We start from the raw sequence: 20,865 nt of genomic DNA, 5'->3' as shown, positions 1-20,865 counted from the left end.
CTCCTAATTATCGATATTCCTACGCCCGTGTAAAGCCAAATCCGTTGAAAATTTTTGGTTGATTTGGGTGTAGAAGAAAATCATCGAAAAAGCAAATAAGTGTTTAAGATTATGGCAGTAATATACGGTCAGTAAATCAAAACCTTGATGAGCTTTGAACTGCTTGAATGTCTTGTCACTACATTACTAGTTTAATAAAAATGACGACAAAAAATGATATCACTTCAGATTCTCAGAAATCAAAGACCGTATAAATTAGCGCTTTATTTCTCTGTACATACAGACAGCCCATTTCAAGCTGAATGGGAAGCAAAGAGTTTCCTCGGTGCTCGAAGAAGACGATCTGCAATGACTGGAGCTACAGAAGAATGCTGCAATGAGCAGTGCAGCATAAAGGAAATTTCCGAGTATCCATGTTAGGAAGACGATGAAAATACGATAAACGACGGACACGAATGACGAATTAATGCTCTTATTGGTTAATTAATAGGTTTTTAATACGTAATCATGAAGGGATTGAAAGAATATTTTTAATGTTTGAAACAGAATAAATGGTTAACGTTCTGAGATCCACGTCATGTGATGTGCCGAAGTCCTGATGTCATCAATATAGCGTCATCATTGTGATGTCATTAGCGTGGCATGAGTAAATTTTCAGAATGCCAACATTGGCACATTTTTTAAACGTTATTTAAACAATAGAATGTTTGAAAGATGAAAAGAAATAAAACGTAGACAACTATATTTTTTTGTAATGAAATTTTATCAATCACCTATTAACAATGATGAGTCGATTTTATAGATTTCGCAAATTCATTACGCTGCTTTCTCGGACAATTTTCGAAACTCTCTTGTTTTTTCTGCTAGAAAAAATAATGTAATCTTAAAAAAAATCACCAACATCGAAAATCATAACCCTATTTTTGTTTTTGCCGACACTCTTCATTGATAGCCAAAGCTTTGCAACACCCCCAAAACTGCATGCAAACAAATACTTCAATCAACAAATCACTTCTGCATGCATTGCAGTAGCGCTACATCATTTATTAGCACAGTCGTCGTCTTGAAAGGTGAGCCCGGTATGCATGTATGCATTTTATAATCTCTAGAGCAGAAATATATTCAAAAGACGTTAAACAGAGAAAACATGCATATATGAATACTAGCCAAACCCACCCCCACCCCTCCCTATCCATTTATTAAAGAGTTTACGTTGCACGGTTTTTCACGACGGCGACGTCTTGTGTTTCACAACGCCGGCGCAAGCGTATTTTTAGTGTAAGCAAATTTACGCGGAAGAATAATTGGCTTATAAATCAGAAAACATTGCTTTCAAAAAAATTCAAAAACAAAAAATGCGGAAATGGAGAGCAATTCGAGAGCGTCTTTTTATGTCTTATTCGGATCAATCAATCGACGACGAAGACTTTATTTTGCTTTTCAACTTGTATATTCCTAAAAGTCCGTATTTGCCTTATTGGAAATACGAAGAGTTTGATTTAGATAAATTAAGCGACGACGAGTGTAAAGCAGAATTTTGGTTTATGAAATCACACATTTTCACTCTTGTGGATGCTTTGAGGCTACCACAATTTATTACATGTTATAACAGCCTTAAGGTTGATAGAGTTGAGGCATTGTGCATATTTTTGAAACGTTTTGCCTACCCTTGTCGATACCTGGTTATGTTGCCAAGATTTGGTAGACCAGTTCCTCAACTCTGTATGATCAGTAATGCTGTCATAAACTTTTTATACATGGAGTGCAACCGTTTGCTGTTAACATTTGATCAACCATGGTTATCTTCAGGCAACATTCAAGAATTTTGTAATGCAGTGTTTCAGAAGAGTGGTGCCTTAGAAAATTGTTTTGGTTTGGTCGATGGGACAGTACATCCAATTTCTAAACCTGGTCAAAATCAAAGAGTTCTTTATAATGGCCATAAAAGAGTTCATCCCATAAAATTTCAGTCAGTTGCTGTTCCAAATGGTCTTGTGGCTAATCTCTTTGGTCCTGTGGAGGGTAGACGCCATGACAGCGCAATGCTTGCCCAATCCAGTTTATATAACAAGCTTCAGCAGCTGGATCATTTGAACAACGAAACTCCTGTTTGCATTTATGGTGACCCTGCCTATCCTCATCGACCTCAACCACAATGCCCATTTAAAGGAGCAAGAATAACTCCTCAACAACAACAATGAAACAAAGCAATGAGCAGTGTAAGATTGTTTGTCGAATGGATTTTTGGGGACATTTTTAATTATTTTAAATTCCTTGACTTCAAAAAGAACCTAAAAATACAACTTAGGGCAGTAGGGAAAATGTACACTTGTTGTACCTTACTTCATAATGCAAGATGCTGTTTTTATGGGTCTACAACTTTACAGTTTTTTGAACTTCAACCTCCATCTATACATGAATATTTTGTGTAAAAAGTTTAAAAATATTCAATCTTATCAAGTTGACTAATTGTTTAATGGACAGAGTCAAGTCATCAGGAACATTTTTTAACATCACTCAAATATACTCTTGTTATGGATAACTTTATGAATGTTTTATCTATAATATCAATAACAGTAAATTGTGTATGTGAAAAAGTTTGGTCTACTCTCAAGCAAAAATATATGCACTGTTTTAACAAAACATTTCAGTCTTTTTTAACAATATTCTGCATCAATGTTAGTAAAGCAGTGTTTTGAAGTTGCAGTTGATGCATTAGTTGCTCTTGCTGCCTTTGCTGAGCAGCAATGCTGTCAGTTAAGGCTTTAGTGAGAGCTTCCTGTTGAGAAATGATGTTGTTTTGTTGTTGTTTTCTTTCATCAGCTTCAGCTTTTCTCAACATCAATTCTTCTCTTTTAAGTTCTGCATCAACTTTTTGACTTTTGTTGTAAATAGGCAATGGTTTCACTTCCATTGGATGACATTCTTCTTTTAGGTTTTACACCATCGTTACTTTGAGATTTTCTTTTGTAAGTTTCAGCTAATGTTTTAATTGACTATTGTCTCATTTCCACAGCCTTTTCTACTTCTGCAACAGAGTTTGGTTTTTGGTTCTCTTCCAAAATTTTCTCTTCATCTCTATTTCTGAACAATTGAATAATTTCCTCAATGGAAGTTTCTAGTGCAGATGGCTCTGGAGAGATCCCAGAAGCTTTTTCCTCCTCTCTTAATCTTTTCTTTTGTTGTTTTTGAAGTAAAGTGTAGTGATCTCGAACAGACTTTTGCGTCACGTTAAACCTTGGGCTATCCATATCATTTAAGGAATCACTGATCATTTCCCATGCATTACCTCGTTGCTGTGATCCTTTTTTGAAGTTCCATGGTTGAAAAAGTACATTTCACGAACTAGAATTTCATTATGTTCATTTGTCCAAGTCATTGCTTTTTTGCTAAAATTACAAAAATAATTAAGAATGCAAAGAAAACCAAACAAATAAACTAATTATAAATATATAATATTTCGTGTAATATAAAAATATTATGAAATATTAGTTGAGTTGTAATATTTGAAAAAAACAATCGATTTAGTACTCTGTGTGTTAAATAATTTGCCCATATCTCAGTACAAACTGAACATAACAATAACTTATTGCTAAAAAATGCTTTAAACACTTAAAGCTGTTCGATTCCTACCTTTTTGTGTTTTGATGTTCATCCGCCATCTTGAACATGCAGGATGCGTCCAAAGAAGACGATTTCAAGGCGTCGTCTACGGTGGCCCACAAGTACAAGCACACTTACACATAACAGCATACGCGCACAAATTCGAGGATGCACACTTACACATAACAGCATACGCGCACAAATCGAGGATGCACACTTACGCATAACAGCATACGCGCACAAATTCGAGGATGCTTACGCATAACAGCATACGCGCACAAATTCGAGTGGCCACAAGCACACTTACACATAACAGCATACGCCCACAAAAATTCGAATACTAACAAACGTAAGTTCAAAATTAAAAAGGAAAAGCCGGCAGTCTATTACTTGACATTTCTTTCCGCTGCTAAACACTACCTTTAAAGACTTATGGAAGATATCATTCGCAACTATTTTACTAAAACTACACGTATGATACAATTCTACAGCTATTACAAAAATATCATGGAATTCGCATCTCTAGAAGTACTTTGCTGAATAAGCTTAAGCTTTATGGATTGCAACGACGTGGAAATACCGTTGATAAAGACCACGTAAGAAGATGCATTGTTCGAGAACTAGATGGAAGTGGTAAATTGTTGGGCTATAGAGCCATGTGGAGACGATTGCAGTCAAAATATGGCTTGCAAGTTCCTCGTTTGGTTTCAAGAAGTGGATCCAGAGGGATCGAAATGGAGACGGGCTAACCGTCTTCGTAGAAGAGCTTACATGAATCCGGGGCCAAATTATTGCTGGCATGCCGATGGTTACGACAAACTTAAACCGTATGGTTTCCCCATCCATGGGTGTATAGATGGATTTAGCAGGAAAATACTGTGGTTAAATATAGTTCCTTCAAATAATGATCAGTGGGCAGGCTATTTTACGACTGCATATCTAATATGCAACTCTGTCCTAAAATTCTTAGAACAGATAGGGAACAGAAAATGGGATTATGGCATCAGCCCAGTGTTTCTTACGCCGAGATGGTACGGACACACATTCTGACGTCAATGCTCATCAATATGGATCATCACACAGCAATCAGCGAATAGAAGCATGGTGGGCCATGTTACGTCGCTCGTGGGCCTCGTGGTGGATGAATTTTTAAGGATTTGATAGCTAAAGGGTTTTAGACACAAGCAACGTACTTCAACTTGAATGTCTATGGTTTTGCTTTAGTCCTGTCTTAAAAAGGACTTGACCAAATCAAGGAATCGTGGAACAGTCACTATGTACGCAAATCCAGGTTTTACACTCATGCGGGATCCCTGATCAGCTTTACCTTCTACCTGAAGCAGTTGGAGCTGAAGATTTTCAGAAACAATATGACGACGAAGATCTTATAGAGATTTACAATTCAGTTAATGTGTCGACAGAAAAGGTCTCTACATATCAAAAATACTTCTCGTATAGTGCTGGTGTGTTACAAATAGGACAGATCCAGACATGGAGAGCTTTAATGGCATATGAAAGACTTCTAGAAGCAGCTTAAAGCAAATAGCAATGAACAAAACATATTTAACATTAATAACTCAAAACGATAACGTATATGGTAATCTTATAAAGAAATAAGATAATTTCATATTCAGGGAAGGTCCATAACCTCCATCTTCATATGACACCACATCATTGTCCATAAAATCTTTTTTAACAAAAGTGAACTAAAAAAAGTGTTTCTACAATGTAAAACACAATATAATATGTCATAATAGTGTGCTAAAACATGTGATAGAACTTTCATACAATGTCAAACGACCAGGCACTTTTTTCTCTTAGGATCGACGAAAACTCCTCTACAAGTTCATTATAAAATTGATAAGTGCTGGGAATCTCTAGCAATGGTCCACATGTGTGCTACAGGACGACGTTGTAAACCATTAAGTTCTGTAAATGACACTTTAACTTTTGACCTTCTAAAATGATATCAGAACCTGTGGTAAATTGAAGGAACGCGGTTACGTTGCCACCTAGAGACTTTATATAGCGCACCAAATGATCAAATGCATTTCGTTGTGCCTCATTTTCGGGGGAGGCATCTAGAATTTTCAAAACCTTTTTGGACGTGGGTTTTCTTTCTTGGTAAAGCAAAGAATGCTTGCAACATCTTGAAACGCAGGATGACTTTTCAATGATTGCAATATTGTTGCCCAACAATTGGAAACGTACCGCGGTCTTTGGATAAGTTCTTGGTGAGCTAATTGGCATAATATATCTTCAATATTTTCTTCTGTGGGATTGAGATAGCACTTGTAGCTTCCTAAAACTTCAAGTAAGTCTTCATTTTTACATATCTGTGATCGATTTTTCATTAAGTTATCAACCACTTCTCTCTCGTCTTCAGCCATATACTCCATGAAAGAGTTTAACAGCACTTCACAAGAAACACTGTCTTCACCATGGAGAGTACATGCAACAAAAGCTGAACACAATGTAATGGGGAACACTCCTTCTTTGCAGTAGCCATACAACATGATTCTAGCCACTGCCTCCCATTCCAGCTTTTGATAATCATGACGAATGGCTGGCACCTTGGTAGATGCTCCAATAGATAATGACTGATAAAAAGGTGCCAAAACTCTGTAAGAAGATCACGTGCAACACCTCTTCCTTCTCCCTCCTCAAATATACCTCTTGCATCAACTACTTTAAAAAATATAGTAGATTTCAATACATTTGGATTATAAAATTCTGTTATCATATCTTTCAAAGGGTTGTGCGATGGATTAGCAGATCTAGCACATGCAATTGTTCCTCGGTAAATTAACTTGAGCTGGTTGTACAAGATTTGGCTCTGGTTCAATAATATCTAGTAGGGATTCAGTTACATCTAAAAATAAATTTAAAATACAAAACAATGAAATATACAAAATGTATAGGATACATATGTAACAACTCATTAGTTATACCTGCATCCTGAAAAATTTGCAGGCATTTCACCTGGTTCCATAATGATTTGCTCAACTGAAAATGAATCAACCTGAAAGGAAACAGCTTCCACACAACTATTATCAACATTAACAACATTGCTTGGAACAGGATTTGTTTGAACATGGCTGGCCTCCACTAGACTAGCTTTTGCAAGACTAGCTGGAACAGCATTGGTATGAGCATGATTAACTTCCACAAAATTATCTGGTGTTGCATTGACTTGTTGAGAATTTCCCAGTTCACATATAATTTGAAGAATTTTCTTGCACAGAATTATCTTCAAAAATCAGCAGTATCTGGAACAACCGTTTCCTTGAGGTCTTCAGTCAAATCATTGGCTACTAAATTTAGAATATAACATAATTACTAACCCTACAAACAAATTCTTTTGAAGGTTTAATGTTAGTTGCAAGATAATTATTCTAAGGCATTTTTTAACTTTTATGTACTAGGGCATTTTTTTTGCTCTGTGCTTGCCCCAGTAGTGAACCTTTATTCACCAGTAAAATACAGTCAATAGGCCCATTCAACTCTGGGAAGCTCAGAAATGTTGCTTCAATAAAATGTGACTGCTTTTTGATTATTTATTGCATGACATATCAGTTTTCAATACAGCCAGTGTTTGTCTTGTGCAATGCCCCTAATGCTCACTCCAGCAGTCTAAATGCAAAAATACCGGACTTATTTTGAACTCAGTGTTTACCTTCAAAATCAAGCATTTTGCAAATGTACAAATTTACTCGACTGTATGCGTCCAAGTTCATTTATATATTTTTCCACAGAGAATTTTTCACTGCTTCCTGGAATATTTCCCACGATATCCATATCAGGGTAAAGTAAAAGCCACTCAGTTTCATTATGATCTCTGAGATGTCTGTTGTGGGCAAGCTGTTTCTGAACTCCGGTATCTGATTTTCGAACATCAACAGGAAGTAAAGAAGATCTTCTTATTTTAAGTCTTTTACCGTCGAGTTCAATTATTCCAATCTTTATCTACAACACAAAATTGAGTTTCATTAACCAAATTTGTATAATTGGCATAATCATAACATTGAATACACATACCTTCACTACTTCATCTTTCTTCTCCTTTGACTAAATCGTTCATTTGACTTCCTTTTTAATAGTTTGAAAGGTAGACGAACTACCAGCGCGGTGGGAATTTCCTAGTTGATCGCCACGATCAGTGCAAGGATTGGCGACTGCGTTCTTCTTTATGTACTCTTCGAAAGTTAACGGTTGTTGACTAGAGGCCGAAGGTTTAATTTCTGATACACTTGCACCACAGTTCTCGCAAAATTTGCATTTTCATCCTTTTCTTTTCCACAATGTGGACAAAACATCGTTGGGTTATTGACTTATTGCTATTGTGAACATGTGAATCATGAAATATTTCTCGCCGGCAATCTTTTCGGTTTTTGAAGCCCGATTTTACGAAGCGTCATGTAATAAGCCATGAATGTGAATATTTATTTGTGCGCGTATGCTGTTACGTGTAACTGTGCATCCTCGAATTTGTGGGCGTATGCTGTTATGTGTAAGTGTGCTTGTACTTGTGGGCCTCTCGAATTTGTGCGCGTATGCTGTTATGTGTAAGTGTGCATCCTCGAATTAGTGCGCGTATGCTGTTATGTGTAAGTGTGCTTGTACTTGTGGGCCACCGTAGTCGTCGCCTAAAGAAGCAGCCAAAATGTTAAGGCCTAATTCCACGGCAGCGAAATGCGAAATAGTTCGCGCGAAACTGATATAACGCATGCGCACCCTTGCCATGAGGCATTTCTCGGCGAAAAATTTCTGTTTCGCCAAAGTTGAAATTGTTTCAACTCTCAAGCGAAAAAAACCAGCGAAACCAATGAAATAACTGCTTTGTAAACAAATTTAATATGGCGTCTCTGGAAATCAACATGACTAGTCTTTCGGAAGACACAGCTCTATTACTTCATAGCATAAATGCCAACGAAACTCCCGATTTCCATGATGATTTTTGTGAAATACTTATTAGCGAAGTTCAGTCTTTGCCAATTTTATGGATGAGAGAATCCCCTGATTTCAAACGGTCAGACAAGAAAAGGATTGTCTGGGCAAATTTAGCAAAAACTTAATCGCGATGGTGAGTACATGGTTTAGTTTGGTGTGTTTTCTGCCAAGCCTTCAGGTGAAGGTGCACCTTGAACATGCTATAAGTAATAAGAAAGAGTACACAGAAGTTACATATTTCATGCATGTTTTATTTTTCCAAGTTTTTAAGTTCCCTACTGTTTACACCAGTGACTTCTATATTTACTAGAGTATGGTGTGGGATGAAATTATGCAAGGCTCTCCTTTACAGATTATGTCATAGGCAGTTCAGGAACTCTGATGTTCAAGATTTTGCAACTTGGTGGATACAGTTGAATTTTTTGTGAATTGTACTGCACCACATCTAGTCATCAATTGCATGGTTAAAAATGCAGTTGCCTAAATAATAAAAGATCTTTGTGTTAATTGTGTTCACTAGCTTAATTTCTTAAATTTTTTTATTTAACTTTTTTAGTTAACTTTCTGAAAGACAAGTGGAAAAATCTCTGTGATAGCTTCAAAAAATGTCTTGACAGAGAAAGAGATATGAGCAGGTCAGGTGCAGGTGCTTATAAGCCACCTCGCTGCAGATATTTTAGTCAATTGGCATTCCTTCGGATACACTAAGTAATCGCAACATTACCATCCAGTCTGTTGAACCACAACATTCACAACACCAGTCCCCATCCTCGTCTACATCATCAGAACCTATTTCTTGTGCAGAAGGTATTTTAAACCAAAGCTTCCCTAATGTTGAACCTCAGGCAACTATAGTTCATCGTAAAAGGAAAAAAAATGATGACATGGATCCTATTGATCACTACTTAATTAATGCCATAAAAGAAAAAGATCAAGGCAGTGATAAGAAAGAACATGAAGATGAAGATTTCTTTTTTTGTAAAAGTATTGTGGATGTTTTGAGAAAGTTCCCAAGAAAAAAAAGTCTGGAAGTAAAAATAAAAATTCAACAGATTCTTCTGGAAGAGATGGATGATGAATGAGGGAAATGTGAATATTCACTTTGTTTTGTCTGACAGGTTTATGTTTTGTTTGTAAGTTTTGTTGTGATGTTTTTTATTTTGAAAAAAATTTGAATTCCTTGCATGAATCATGATCATTTCCCATGCAAATTTTAGGGATGACATTAATGTCTTTTAAATAAAGTTATCATGATTTGTGGCAATTATTTACATCAACATCATATGCATGCCATTGCCAAGGGACCTCTCCTTCCTTTGAATTAAAATATTTACAAAAATTGTCTCTTACTTCTTTAGCATCTTTTGCATAGTTGTTCGAACCAACTCTTGATATTTGACCCAAACCAGTTGTATCAACTACCATATCTCGCCAGTCCCCTCCTTTGAAATGTCCATTGATTTCATGGTCAACAAAACCTAATGGACGGTATCGGTTAGCATATGTCTTTCCATTCATTAGGTAATTATGCAAAGCAACACAAGCTTTGGTAATTGAAATAACTGTGTCAACTTTTGCATGAATTGGACGTCTAAATATTCGGAATCTTGCAGCCAATATTCCAAACGAGTTTTCAATTATACGCCTGGCTCTTGATATGCGATAGTTGGTCACAAGTTTCCTTATGTCCAAATTAGGATTTGCATAAGGCTTCATCAAGTTCTGACGTAATGGGAATGCATCATCTCCAAGAAAGACAAATGGAAATAAAACATTTGAACTGTCTATCTGTCTTGGTCTAGGCACTGGCAGGAGATTCTTAAGAATAGAATAGCCAAGATTGCTATTAGAAAATACACCACCATCACTTTGCCTGCCTGCTTCCCCAATATCGACCATTGTAAATTGGTAGTTTCCATTACAAACTGCTAGCGGCACAATTGAGAAAGTTTTTTTATAATTGAAAACAGTGAACCACTCCTAGCAGGTGCTTGAATGAGTACATGTTTTCCATCAATGCACCCCAAGCAATTAGGAAAATTCCAACGTTTTTCAAACAATTTGGCAATTGCTAACCAATCTTCTGGTGCTTTAGGCATGTTCAAAATGTTTTTCTCCAACATTGCTTCCCAAATAGCATTCGATGTTTCGCTGACAATCTTTGATATTGTGGTTTCTCCAATTCTATAACTCATCGATATGGTTGAGAAAGAGTCACCCGTTGCTAAATAGCGCATAGTCACACATAATCTCTCTTCAGGTTTTATAACATCTCTCCGAGTTTCCTGTTTATAAATTTTTGGCGCTATCCAGCTTAAAACCTCTTCCATCTGGCTAGGATCCATCCTGAATTGCTTAAAACAACTCATGGTCGTGCAGTTTCAACTCCTGTACTAAGTTCACAAATTCCCTCGTATTGCACGACTTTTAAAAGCTTTCTGACCCAAAATCTCTTTTTGTATTTTTCAAACGTCGTTTTCTTCTTCGGTATATCAAGAGCAGGAAAATTAATTGTTTGCGGCTGAACTCCATATTGCTATATTATTTAAAAGTTGGCGCTCTTTTTCTCATGCGTGGAAATCGAATTACAGGAGAAAATTTCGCAGAAACAAAATTTCGCGCGAACTATTTCGCATTTCGCTGCCGTGGAATTAGGCCTTTAAGAAGCATGCGCACTAGCATTAACTCCCAGCGTCGTCGTCAAAATGTGAAGTTTCGTAAACTCTCCATTGAGCTGGTAACGCCAGTGAGTTGATGGAGATGCCGGATTCTTGAAGAAATCGTCAATGTTGTCTAAAATTGGACTAACGTTTGAGAACAACGCTTTGCACTGATTTGTTTCCATTTTCCTACTCTTCAGCAAATGATTTAAAGTTTTACAAAGAAGACCATCATACACTGAAAGACAAGGCCTACAAGATCGAGCGGAAGCAAAATAAATTTGCTACATAATAAATCTCTTTCACACGCTAACGACAGTTTAGAAACGCTGAAATCTCATTTTACTGTAGCAGAGTCACGTGACTTGAAGATATTATTATTATTATTATTATTATTATTATTGAACATGAAAAACGATGTTTTTTGAAATTGGAAACACGATCGCGTGAGAATTTTCAAAAATATTACTTTCAATTAAGAAACAAAAAATGTTTAATGTGTTTGCACGCGGGCATCATTGCTAATGCAATAAAAGTGCAATTATAGCAAAAAGTGCATGTTTTCAAATTGCAGAAAAATGACATTATTATACTTGTTATCATTAGACAGATGCATTTCAAGACAAATTGTATAAATATTATAGTTATATGACGACTACCCACTTACAAGGTTTTCTATGAGAAATGTAAATTGGAATTTATTATAGTTAGATTTTTCGTAACTTACTTTAGGCGTTTAAAATCCACAATAAGATGACAAGCACGACATTTCTATGAGATGCTAGTTGATATAGAGGTAGCTAACCCGAAGGAATGGAAGGCGAGTAATTTAATTGTTTTTTTGTAGAATCATACTAGTATTCATAAAAAGGTTCCTTATAGTCTTTTATAATTTTTTGTTTTATGCATTTCTTGTTTTTGACGTCTTTCATATTAAAAGGCGAATTACTCGATTGCTCAATGCATGTTTAGTTATTTCAATTGAATTTTTGTTTGTTTTCCTTATTTTACCTTATGCTAAATATCTCAACGTCGTTTTTAGTGTCAACTTTAGACTTCTCTAGAATTGCCTTTTGAAAGGAAAAATCAAGTTTATCGTCAGAAATTTAAGTAAAACGCTAAAAGGCAGGGTCGACAGCTATGTTTTTTTATTACTCGCCATCTGTTGCTTTGTACGGTGGCTCACAAGGGCCACCACACAAAATAAAAATATTAATACACACACAAAATAAAAATACACACGCAAAATAAAAAAACACACACAAAATAAAAATACACACACAAAATAAAAATACACACGCAAAATAAAAATACACACACAAAATAAAAATACACACACAAAATATGATTGCGGGCGCTTGCAGTGTCGGCTTACTCGGAATTGCTCGTAATTGATCGCATTTGTTTTCAAAGTTCTAATGGTTCCAACTTCCAGAGTATATAGCAAAATTCACTGATTTCACTGTGATCAATTATTTCAAAGTTGCTTACGATATTGCTCCCCGTATTCTGGTTAAAATTAAGGTTAATGTGTTGTCCTTTGAAAGGACATTATTGCTCTAGCCTGTCCTGTATTTGTTATAAACAGCTTTGGGGTACTTGAAGTTGAAGTTAACGGACTTGCAGAGCTCGAAGGGCAACTGCTTGAAGGAGCAATATCAAAGCTGTTTCTCAGCAAAGCCTTTGAACATATTAAACACGCGTGTCACGTTTCACAGTAAGAAGGGGAGGGGGGAAATGAAGAGAACAGCTTGAATTTATTGATCTGAAAGAAAATTTGTACACGTAGCAAGAACAATCGCATCGCAGCATTGATATTAAACGACTTTGCATGTATAATAGGCCAATTTGTCGGAATATTTTTAAAAGTTTTGAAAATGCCGGCATGTGGCAAATGTTGAAAAGGTTGGTGGTAATATATACAAATCATTTAGTCGACATTTTTTGCCATGCGTTGAAATTGAAACGTGCGGTGAGTTTTTACTTTCTATCGATATCTGCCGAAGGCAAAACAAGTAATTAACGAGATCAAGAGAATTTTTTTGAATAACGACGGTTGATCGATTCCGTCTGGGAAGGCAAGTATAAAAAGCGTGTTTTATAGATAAACTCATGGTAGTTATGTGTATTTGTCGCGTAAAAGAAATATGTTCTTCGAACATTCCTTGCATGAAATTTGAAGCATAATACAGCAATTTAGAAAAGAGAGAGAAAAAAACTAAGTCAATGAACGCGCTAACGAATTAAAATGTTCTACCAAAACTATTTCTGATAAAATATTGCTACAACTTTGCAATGACGTCGATTAAATACAACAATTAAAGTTTCATGAAGATAACAGACAATTTACTTCAAGATGGGCCTTGAGTGTGAGAATTTTTTCCAAATGAGTTTCATTTCGTTTCGTCATTGTGTGGCTGATGTTCCACGATGGCCATCGAAGGGTGAACTTACAGTAAAATCTGAAATATGATTTGTCGTTGCTATATGTAGCTATATTTATCGCATGTTTCCGTTTGTTCCGTTTTCATTGTGCTCGTAGTATTGCAATCGGGGAAAAAAGACGAAATTAATTGCTACTTGCACAAGCCCTGCTGCGTTTTACATTTTAATCTTCAACAGAATGTTTAAGAATGTAAGGAAACTGTAAGAAATTTACACGTTTTTGATAAGAGTACGGCTTTAAATCATACATCATAAATCATTTGCATCAATAGGACTATGACGGTATACTCGAGGAAAAAATTAACTAACGTTTGAAACTAAGTGGCATGTGAAGACACCCCAAGACACATTCCTAAAACATGTTTTTATCATAGATTTATATGCGATTGCCTGAAAATTGCTCACAGTATGAGTCCTGTACGAGCTTCTAGTGCAATTTCCATTTCTAGCGACGCGAAGAGGTTTTTTTTATGGCAAGTACGTATTGTTTAACCTAGAGGCTATTATCGTCATTTTGTTTATAAAGTCGCGTCGTGAGATTTTTTGAAATCGAGTGTACAATTGAAAGGTAGGTTAAAAAGTCTTTACATACAATAATGGAAACTAAAGAAAGGCCCTTGAAGAAATATTTCAAAATTTAGTACTTTGTTGCACGATATTGTCGATATGAACTTGTCCTGTCGATATGAACTAGTCTAAGAGAACGCGAATAAATTTGAAATAATGATATGTTTCTAGTAAATTCAGACAGCTGTGACCGCTCCGGTCGGACGAAAAGTTTTTGCACCTCTTTAACGGTGTTATGCTTCAGAATAACATGTACATAAATAAATGCTTGAAACAATAGCTGTCATTTTTCTCAATTGAGCCGCATCCATAATCATTCGATAAAAATTTGATCACGTCAAGTTGCAAGGTCATTGAAGAGGGAATGAATCGATCACGTAGTTTCAATTAACGTTTTATTTGAGCGCACGCTTTTTCAAATTAAGCTGCATTGATTCTGACAAGGTGATGTGACAGTTGCACTAGCCATTATGTAGGCAATCCTAACTTCTGTTTGAATTGCAATCTGTCGCAATGAGAAAATTTGCAAACTATTTTGCATCAATACACCTAAATACATCACAAAGTATTTCGCGAACAATAGAAATAAATTATTAAAAATAGTCAAATTAAGTTTTTCCAAACGCTGAAGATTAAATTATGATCATTTGCGGAACAGTAAGTTCATCTACTTTAAACTAGGAAAAAAACACAAAACAAACTCTTTGTCCGCAGATAGTATTGAAATCGGCGAAATGTACAGTTGCTTTAATGAATAAAAAACGACTTTATATCAAATGATGTTGTGTAAAGTGGGAAATGTGCTAAGGGAAAACAAACTTTTAGGAGATTACAGGCGTACAGCCATAGAATCAAATTTCAGCGCAAATGTAGCATACGACACTGTCATACGTGTGTAATGCGCCATGAAACCATTTGGTAATATGACATTAATTTTTAACAAATCATATTAGCTAGATGTAAATTTTTTGCATAAACGTATTCACTACGAATGATCTCAACGAGTAAAGGGTAATTTTGTTCAAAATTATAGCTAGTAAAGTTTCAACGTCTAGTTTGTAATAAGAGTGTCTGGAATTTTAGTCCATTCTTCTCAGGCAAACTCTTCCAATTCCATGGTCTACGGGCATTGAAATTTTTAATGAAATTGAGGTTACATATAAGCGCTTGGAACGTCATTCGAAAATATTTGATTTCATACAAGCGGCTTCTACAAGCTCTACTCGATCTTCTATCTAGTGACGGATCTAGGGTATGTCAAAATAAATCATAGAGGCTCATTTTAAATTCAATAAAAGTAATTTTACAACAAAGCCGCCAATTACAAATTTCTAAAAAGAAAAAAATTTAACACCAAATATTATCAGCATTAAAGTATATAAAATTAAGAATATATTTTTAGGCCGGTAGCCGGATTCAGCGAAGCTTTAAATCATTTTAGAAAATGGAAAAGATTAAATACTTCACAACTTATGACGCTTAGGTTGTAAGTTTTGTGTTAGAAGTCAGTTTTGCCCCTTTCAATGACTCAAAATCATTTGTTCACATGAGCCTGGCAACCGGGATTCAGCGAGGCGTGAAATTATTTTGAGTTATTGAAAGGAGCAAAAACTTCAATCGCAAAACTAACTTACAACCTTTTCTTAAGCGTCATATTTCGTTGTAGTTGTAATTTTCAACTCAGGCTATATTATTTGTTTTCCTTTTAAAGGTTTTATGAATTTGCAAAATCAGAGCATAGAGAAATTGCTCAAATACGTTTTTTGTTGTAAAGCATTTAATCTTTTTCATAATCATTTCTGGCTACCGGGCTCATGTGAAGAGCCCCTTAGGGCCTGATTATATGAGCCTGGTTGCCGGGATCAAGCGGATCGTTAAATCATTTTGGCAAATGGAAAAGATTAAATACTTTACAACAAAAAACTTATTTGAGCAATTTCTCTATGCTGACTTTGCAAATTCATAAAAGCTTTAAAATGAAAACAATTAATATAGCCTGAGTTGAAAATTACCACTAAAATGAAATATGAAGCTTGTAAGAAAAGGTTGTAAGTTTTGCGCTTAAAGTTTTTACTCTTTTCAATGACTCAAAATCATTTCACGCCTCGCTGAATCCCAGTTACCAGGCTCATGTGAAAAGCTCCCAAAACTTCAAGCTCAAAACTTGCAACCTTTTTTTAAGAGTCATAAGTCATTTTAGTTGTAATTTTCAAATCAGGCTAAATTATTTGTTTTCATTTGAAGATTTTGTGAATTTATAAAGTAAGAGCGCAGAGAAATTTCTCTAATACGTTTTTTGTTGTTAAATATTTAATCTTTTGCACTTGCCAAAGTGATTTAACGCTTTGCTGAATCCTAGCTACCGGGCCGTGAAAAAAAACAGCCCCTTAGAAACGTATTCTGCTACCCTGGGACCCTGGATCCCACGACTACTTATATCATAGAAAAATAAGATATACAGGGTGTAAAAAAAAGAAGACCTTTAGAATTTGATATGTTCTGACAATTTTCCTAAGGCGTCTCAAAAAACTACTCATCTTCGAAATCAGCCGACAATTGAAATTTGCATGATTCAGCCATAATTGATCTCCAAGGAGGCTTTAATATCATTGAAAGGAATTTTATGCCTGTTATATTTGCAATATGCAATAGCCGCAATTTACGTATGTTTTATTATATTATTGCTCTTTGGGGATTTATTATTCCTGGATCTTCCAAATTCTAAATGTCGGTGGATTTCAAAGATGAGCAGTTTTTCTGAGACATCCTGTAGAATGCGTGCTTGGTCATGTGACAAGCGGCTTAAAATGAAAATTGAATGAAATAATTCATTTTCATATCTTAAAATCATGTTTTATTACTCTAACAACATACTAGTGTTTAAGCAATAAAAAACTGATTGTTACAAAAACTGATTACTTACGCGATATGAAGAAAAATTGTTTTATACTTGTGATTAGAAAACGATGAACTATGACAAAAAATGATCGAATTTACACATCGCAAACTTTTCAATGGTCTTAAAAGTATTCGTACTTCAAGATGCATTGAAAAATTGCCATTCTTTTCGCTGAGGACGTGTTAAGCAATATCGCTGCCCATGCAAGATGAGAAACTGAGTAATATCAATTTTCAACGACAATTTCGTGATATGTGCTTTCTTCTTAATCAGTTCTGAAATGACAGATCAAAACTACACAAGCATTCAGCAGCATACCAATAACACAAATGATGCGGACGAGGATCTTAACTATTTGTTCATCACACAAATTGTTTTCTACTGCGCTATCAGTGCGGCTGGCACCTTTGCAAACGTGATCATTTTGAGTGGACTCTTGCGTGGAAGACTAAGATCAAGCGAATGCTTCATCATGAATCTTGCAATAGCCGACTTATTAGTATGCGCTGTTGGTATACCGCTGGACATATATCAGCATTACTCGAAATGGTGGCCGTACGGCAAAGTTCTTTGTCACGTGATCTATCCCCTGCAAACGTCTCTCATCCTTATATCAATTCTGACCTTGATGGGAATGAGTATCGAGAGACACAGGGCAATATGCAGCCCACTGAAGCGAAGGTGAGACTTTTCTTTACTTTTGACAAAACTCATAAATTCCATCAATATAAATATACATACAAGTTTAAAGATTTGTAATCCAGGCATATTTAATGTAAAAATATGAAAGTTACTCCGGATTGATATAAAATTATTGATATGAAGTTTCGCGAAATTTTTAACGTGAGACAATAATACTCATAGGGCTATGCTCCTTTAGATTGTTTAGAATTTGGGAAGTACGATCATTAGTAAGCACTAACTTAAAACTTCTTCCAACACCGAAACTAAACTTAACGGTGGAAATTCTACATCCTCCATTTGTTATCAGTGATTTAGGATAAACAAAACATATTAGTTGTCATCCTAAGTTTTAGTCAGTGGTGCATTTTAGTTACATTTGCTGTGAAAGCATGTAAATAATCATGAAATCGAGTGCTACATCTTGTCTCAGCTTTTTTGTTAAATAAAAAATGTTATCCTTTTTTAACCATTAGACTATCCAAAAAAAGTATCCTTGCAAGCATAGTCGTTATCTGGTTGGTAGCAGCCGCTACCGTCACTCCTTTTAGCAATGCATTAAAATACTCACCTAAAAAAGAATGCACTGAACAGTGGTCTGCACATTACGCCAAATATTATACACTGACGTTGTTCATTATGGATTATTGCATACCACTGACCATTATCACGTACTGTTACGGAAGAGCTGGTTACGTTCTGCATACACAATTTCAACAATTTAATACAAAAAAAACAACATCGTCGAAACAACACATTGCGACATTGAAGAGATTAAATCAGAGTAAAAAAATCATCAAAGTGAGTTCAACCAGTTACGCTATAAGGTTGCATCTAAATCTATGTGTAAGCTTATCGTTAAGTTTTCGTTACTTATTTCTTCAATTGGGTTTCAGTAAGCACTGCTAGGGGAGGAGAGTCGACAGGGGTAAGGGATAGGAGGAGAGTGAAGGGGACGGGAGAGGAGGGGAGAGGAGTGAGAAAAAATGACGAAGTAGCAGGTGTTTTGTAGATTTCCTCTTATTTCCAACCAACGGTATATGTCTGCTTAAAGTTTCAATTGCTGTTCTTATTCCGATTTCCTGTCCTTGAAAAACAAACAAATCAACTTCCACAATTGCTCTCTAGAAATTCAGTACAGCAGTGTTAACTTTCGTGATCTGTGTTTTACCTGGTGACTGTTACTGGATGTGGCTTTCGTTCCGTGGATATTTGAAACATCCGTACGACGATCATTTAGGAGCCTTTTCAGCCCTCATGCTATACGCAAACTCTGCCATTAACCCATTTATATTTGGTGCAATGCAAATGATATGTAAACAAAATCTGAAGTTAAGACTTAGCAACCAGCATGCGAATACAAGCGTACTGTCCAGAAGCAAAGATAACTGTAGTTCAGTGAGAGCAAGAACTGGATCATCTCATCAAAATACATTCTCGCGAAAGACAATTCGCAGGAAAGTGAAATACACGAGTTTCAATTGCACCACGAAACAAAATCAACCACAGGAAAACTTGGAGGAAACAAAGCATTTGCCAAACGGGTATCGCAATGGCACAAAGGAAGAATACCAAGGCATAAACGTCACGAAAATGCCGTGCGTCGAGGAATGTCTATACTCGAATGGTCTTAAATATGACACCAAAAACTTAAATCAATGTGAACATACGGAAAAACAAGGCACAAACAATAATACGGAAAACACAAGAAGTCAGTTTATTTCTCAAAGTACGCGTAACACACAATGTTTTCCACAAGTTGAAGAAAAAGAGACTGTGAGCGAACACAATATTCACGCACTAAGAGCAACACGTGAAATCAAAGAAGATACTAACAAGGAAAAAAGACTTGCTAAGGTTGCAAAATCAAACATGAACAAAAAATGTGCAAAAATTATCAAACCTGACAGACCACGTGGTACGTCAGCTGACGTTTGTGAAGGTTCCGGCCACGATAAGTGGAATAAAGAACTTGATGAGTCCCAATGCATGCATGAAACTGATTTGTAGTGGAAGCTGTTCACTCAAATAGATCATTAATGATTGTGCTATATTCTGTATTGATCGCGAAGGCTACATCGACATTATATATTAATGTCGATCATTAAAATTAATGGTGAGGTCGATCAATATCAATATCATATCAATAGTTTCCTGTGTAATTTTTCAGTAATCGCAAAAAAGCGGGATGCTTTTAATTTGTTTTGCTTTGATAACGACCACTGTAAGCGATATATTCCTTACATTACGTGAGTTATTAAATTGTTTTTTCCGTTTATTCATGTAAAATTTTAAATGACCGTCAGGTAACACAGTTGAAATTCACAGAAAGTCGAAAAAGCCAAACACTAATATCATGACATTCATCGATTTTGTACCAACACGGTATATAAGAATTTAAGAAAACTACACGTTGTCGTTGATCAACAACTAGATGTTGATATGTTACGTGTTAAAGAAAATCAACTTGAGATGTGAAGATTAAATGGAATGGTCTTGGTGCGTGCACTAGTTTGCAACAGACTTTAGTTACATGATCAAATAACATAGCTATAAAGTTATATAAAATTTACATTTTGATTTTGTGCTCATCTTGGATAAGTATGGTGCATGAACTCTTGTTACTATAGAAGAAAGGAATATATCAATAACTATAAATTGAGATAAGTGTTTAATTATTAAAAATTTTCGACCTTCTCATTGTTTAATCGTCATCTTTATTGGTTTGATTTAAAACATGGGGATACATCAGGGGGGTTTCAGTTTCTGTGAAGTATGTATAAATAGTCGGCCCAGAAACTAATAGTAGACGAAAATTGGACGAAAACAATTAATGAAACTACAAATATATATTGAGCCTAGAAAGAACTCCCGTGATTGTTTTGAGAGGCGCGCTCTGGTTTAAATGTAAGTTTTATTGTAACGTTTAAATGTAAGTTTTAATGTAATGTTTTAATGTAATGTTTTAATGTAATGCTTTAATGTTTAGAGCTAAGTTGTTAAAGTCAGCTTCCTTTTGACTTACATATCTGTTTAAACTAGGCACTAAGTTTGCCTAGT

The 20,865-nt window shown here is 35.6% G+C and overlaps 3 protein-coding genes across 5 annotated transcripts in view; 1 reads left to right on the top strand and 2 right to left on the bottom strand.

The window, feature by feature from the left end:
- Positions 1-8,914: 8,914 nt before the first annotated feature.
- LOC124438617 lies at positions 8,915-10,461 on the bottom strand. Its single transcript, XM_046988792.1, has 2 exons — positions 9,904-10,461; positions 8,915-9,033 (listed from the first exon to the last, which is right to left on the bottom strand). The coding sequence occupies exons 1-2, from the start codon at positions 10,450-10,452 to the stop codon at positions 8,923-8,925; spliced, it is 660 nt and encodes a 219-aa protein (XP_046844748.1). The 5' UTR covers positions 10,453-10,461; the 3' UTR covers positions 8,915-8,922.
- A 2,587-nt stretch (positions 10,462-13,048) lies between these two features.
- On the top strand, positions 13,049-20,505 carry LOC124438074 (neuropeptide Y receptor type 4-like). Its single transcript, XM_046988065.1, has 4 exons — positions 13,049-13,291; positions 17,398-17,805; positions 18,282-18,606; positions 18,934-20,505. The coding sequence occupies exons 2-4, from the start codon at positions 17,405-17,407 to the stop codon at positions 19,813-19,815; spliced, it is 1,608 nt and encodes a 535-aa protein (XP_046844021.1). The 5' UTR covers positions 13,049-13,291; positions 17,398-17,404; the 3' UTR covers positions 19,816-20,505.
- LOC124438077 overlaps positions 20,219-20,865 on the bottom strand; it is a 36,753-nt gene continuing 36,106 nt past the window's right edge. For all 3 annotated transcript variants that reach the window (XR_006945963.1, XR_006945964.1, XM_046988069.1), the window contains one exon: positions 20,219-20,429. Coding sequence is in view for 1 of the 3 variants with exons in the window: in XM_046988069.1 (XP_046844025.1) it covers positions 20,375-20,429 (55 nt within the window). In the remaining 2 variants the exon portion in view is untranslated. The remainder of the gene's footprint in view (positions 20,430-20,865) is intronic.

The sequence above is a fragment of the Xenia sp. Carnegie-2017 genome, unplaced genomic scaffold (genome assembly GCF_021976095.1).
Source record: "Xenia sp. Carnegie-2017 unplaced genomic scaffold, XeniaSp_v1 HiC_scaffold_19, whole genome shotgun sequence".
In the NCBI taxonomy this organism is placed as follows: domain Eukaryota; kingdom Metazoa; phylum Cnidaria; class Anthozoa; order Malacalcyonacea; family Xeniidae; genus Xenia; species Xenia sp. Carnegie-2017.
Note: the sequence above shows the minus strand (reverse complement) of the source record. Positions and strands in the feature narration are given on the sequence as shown.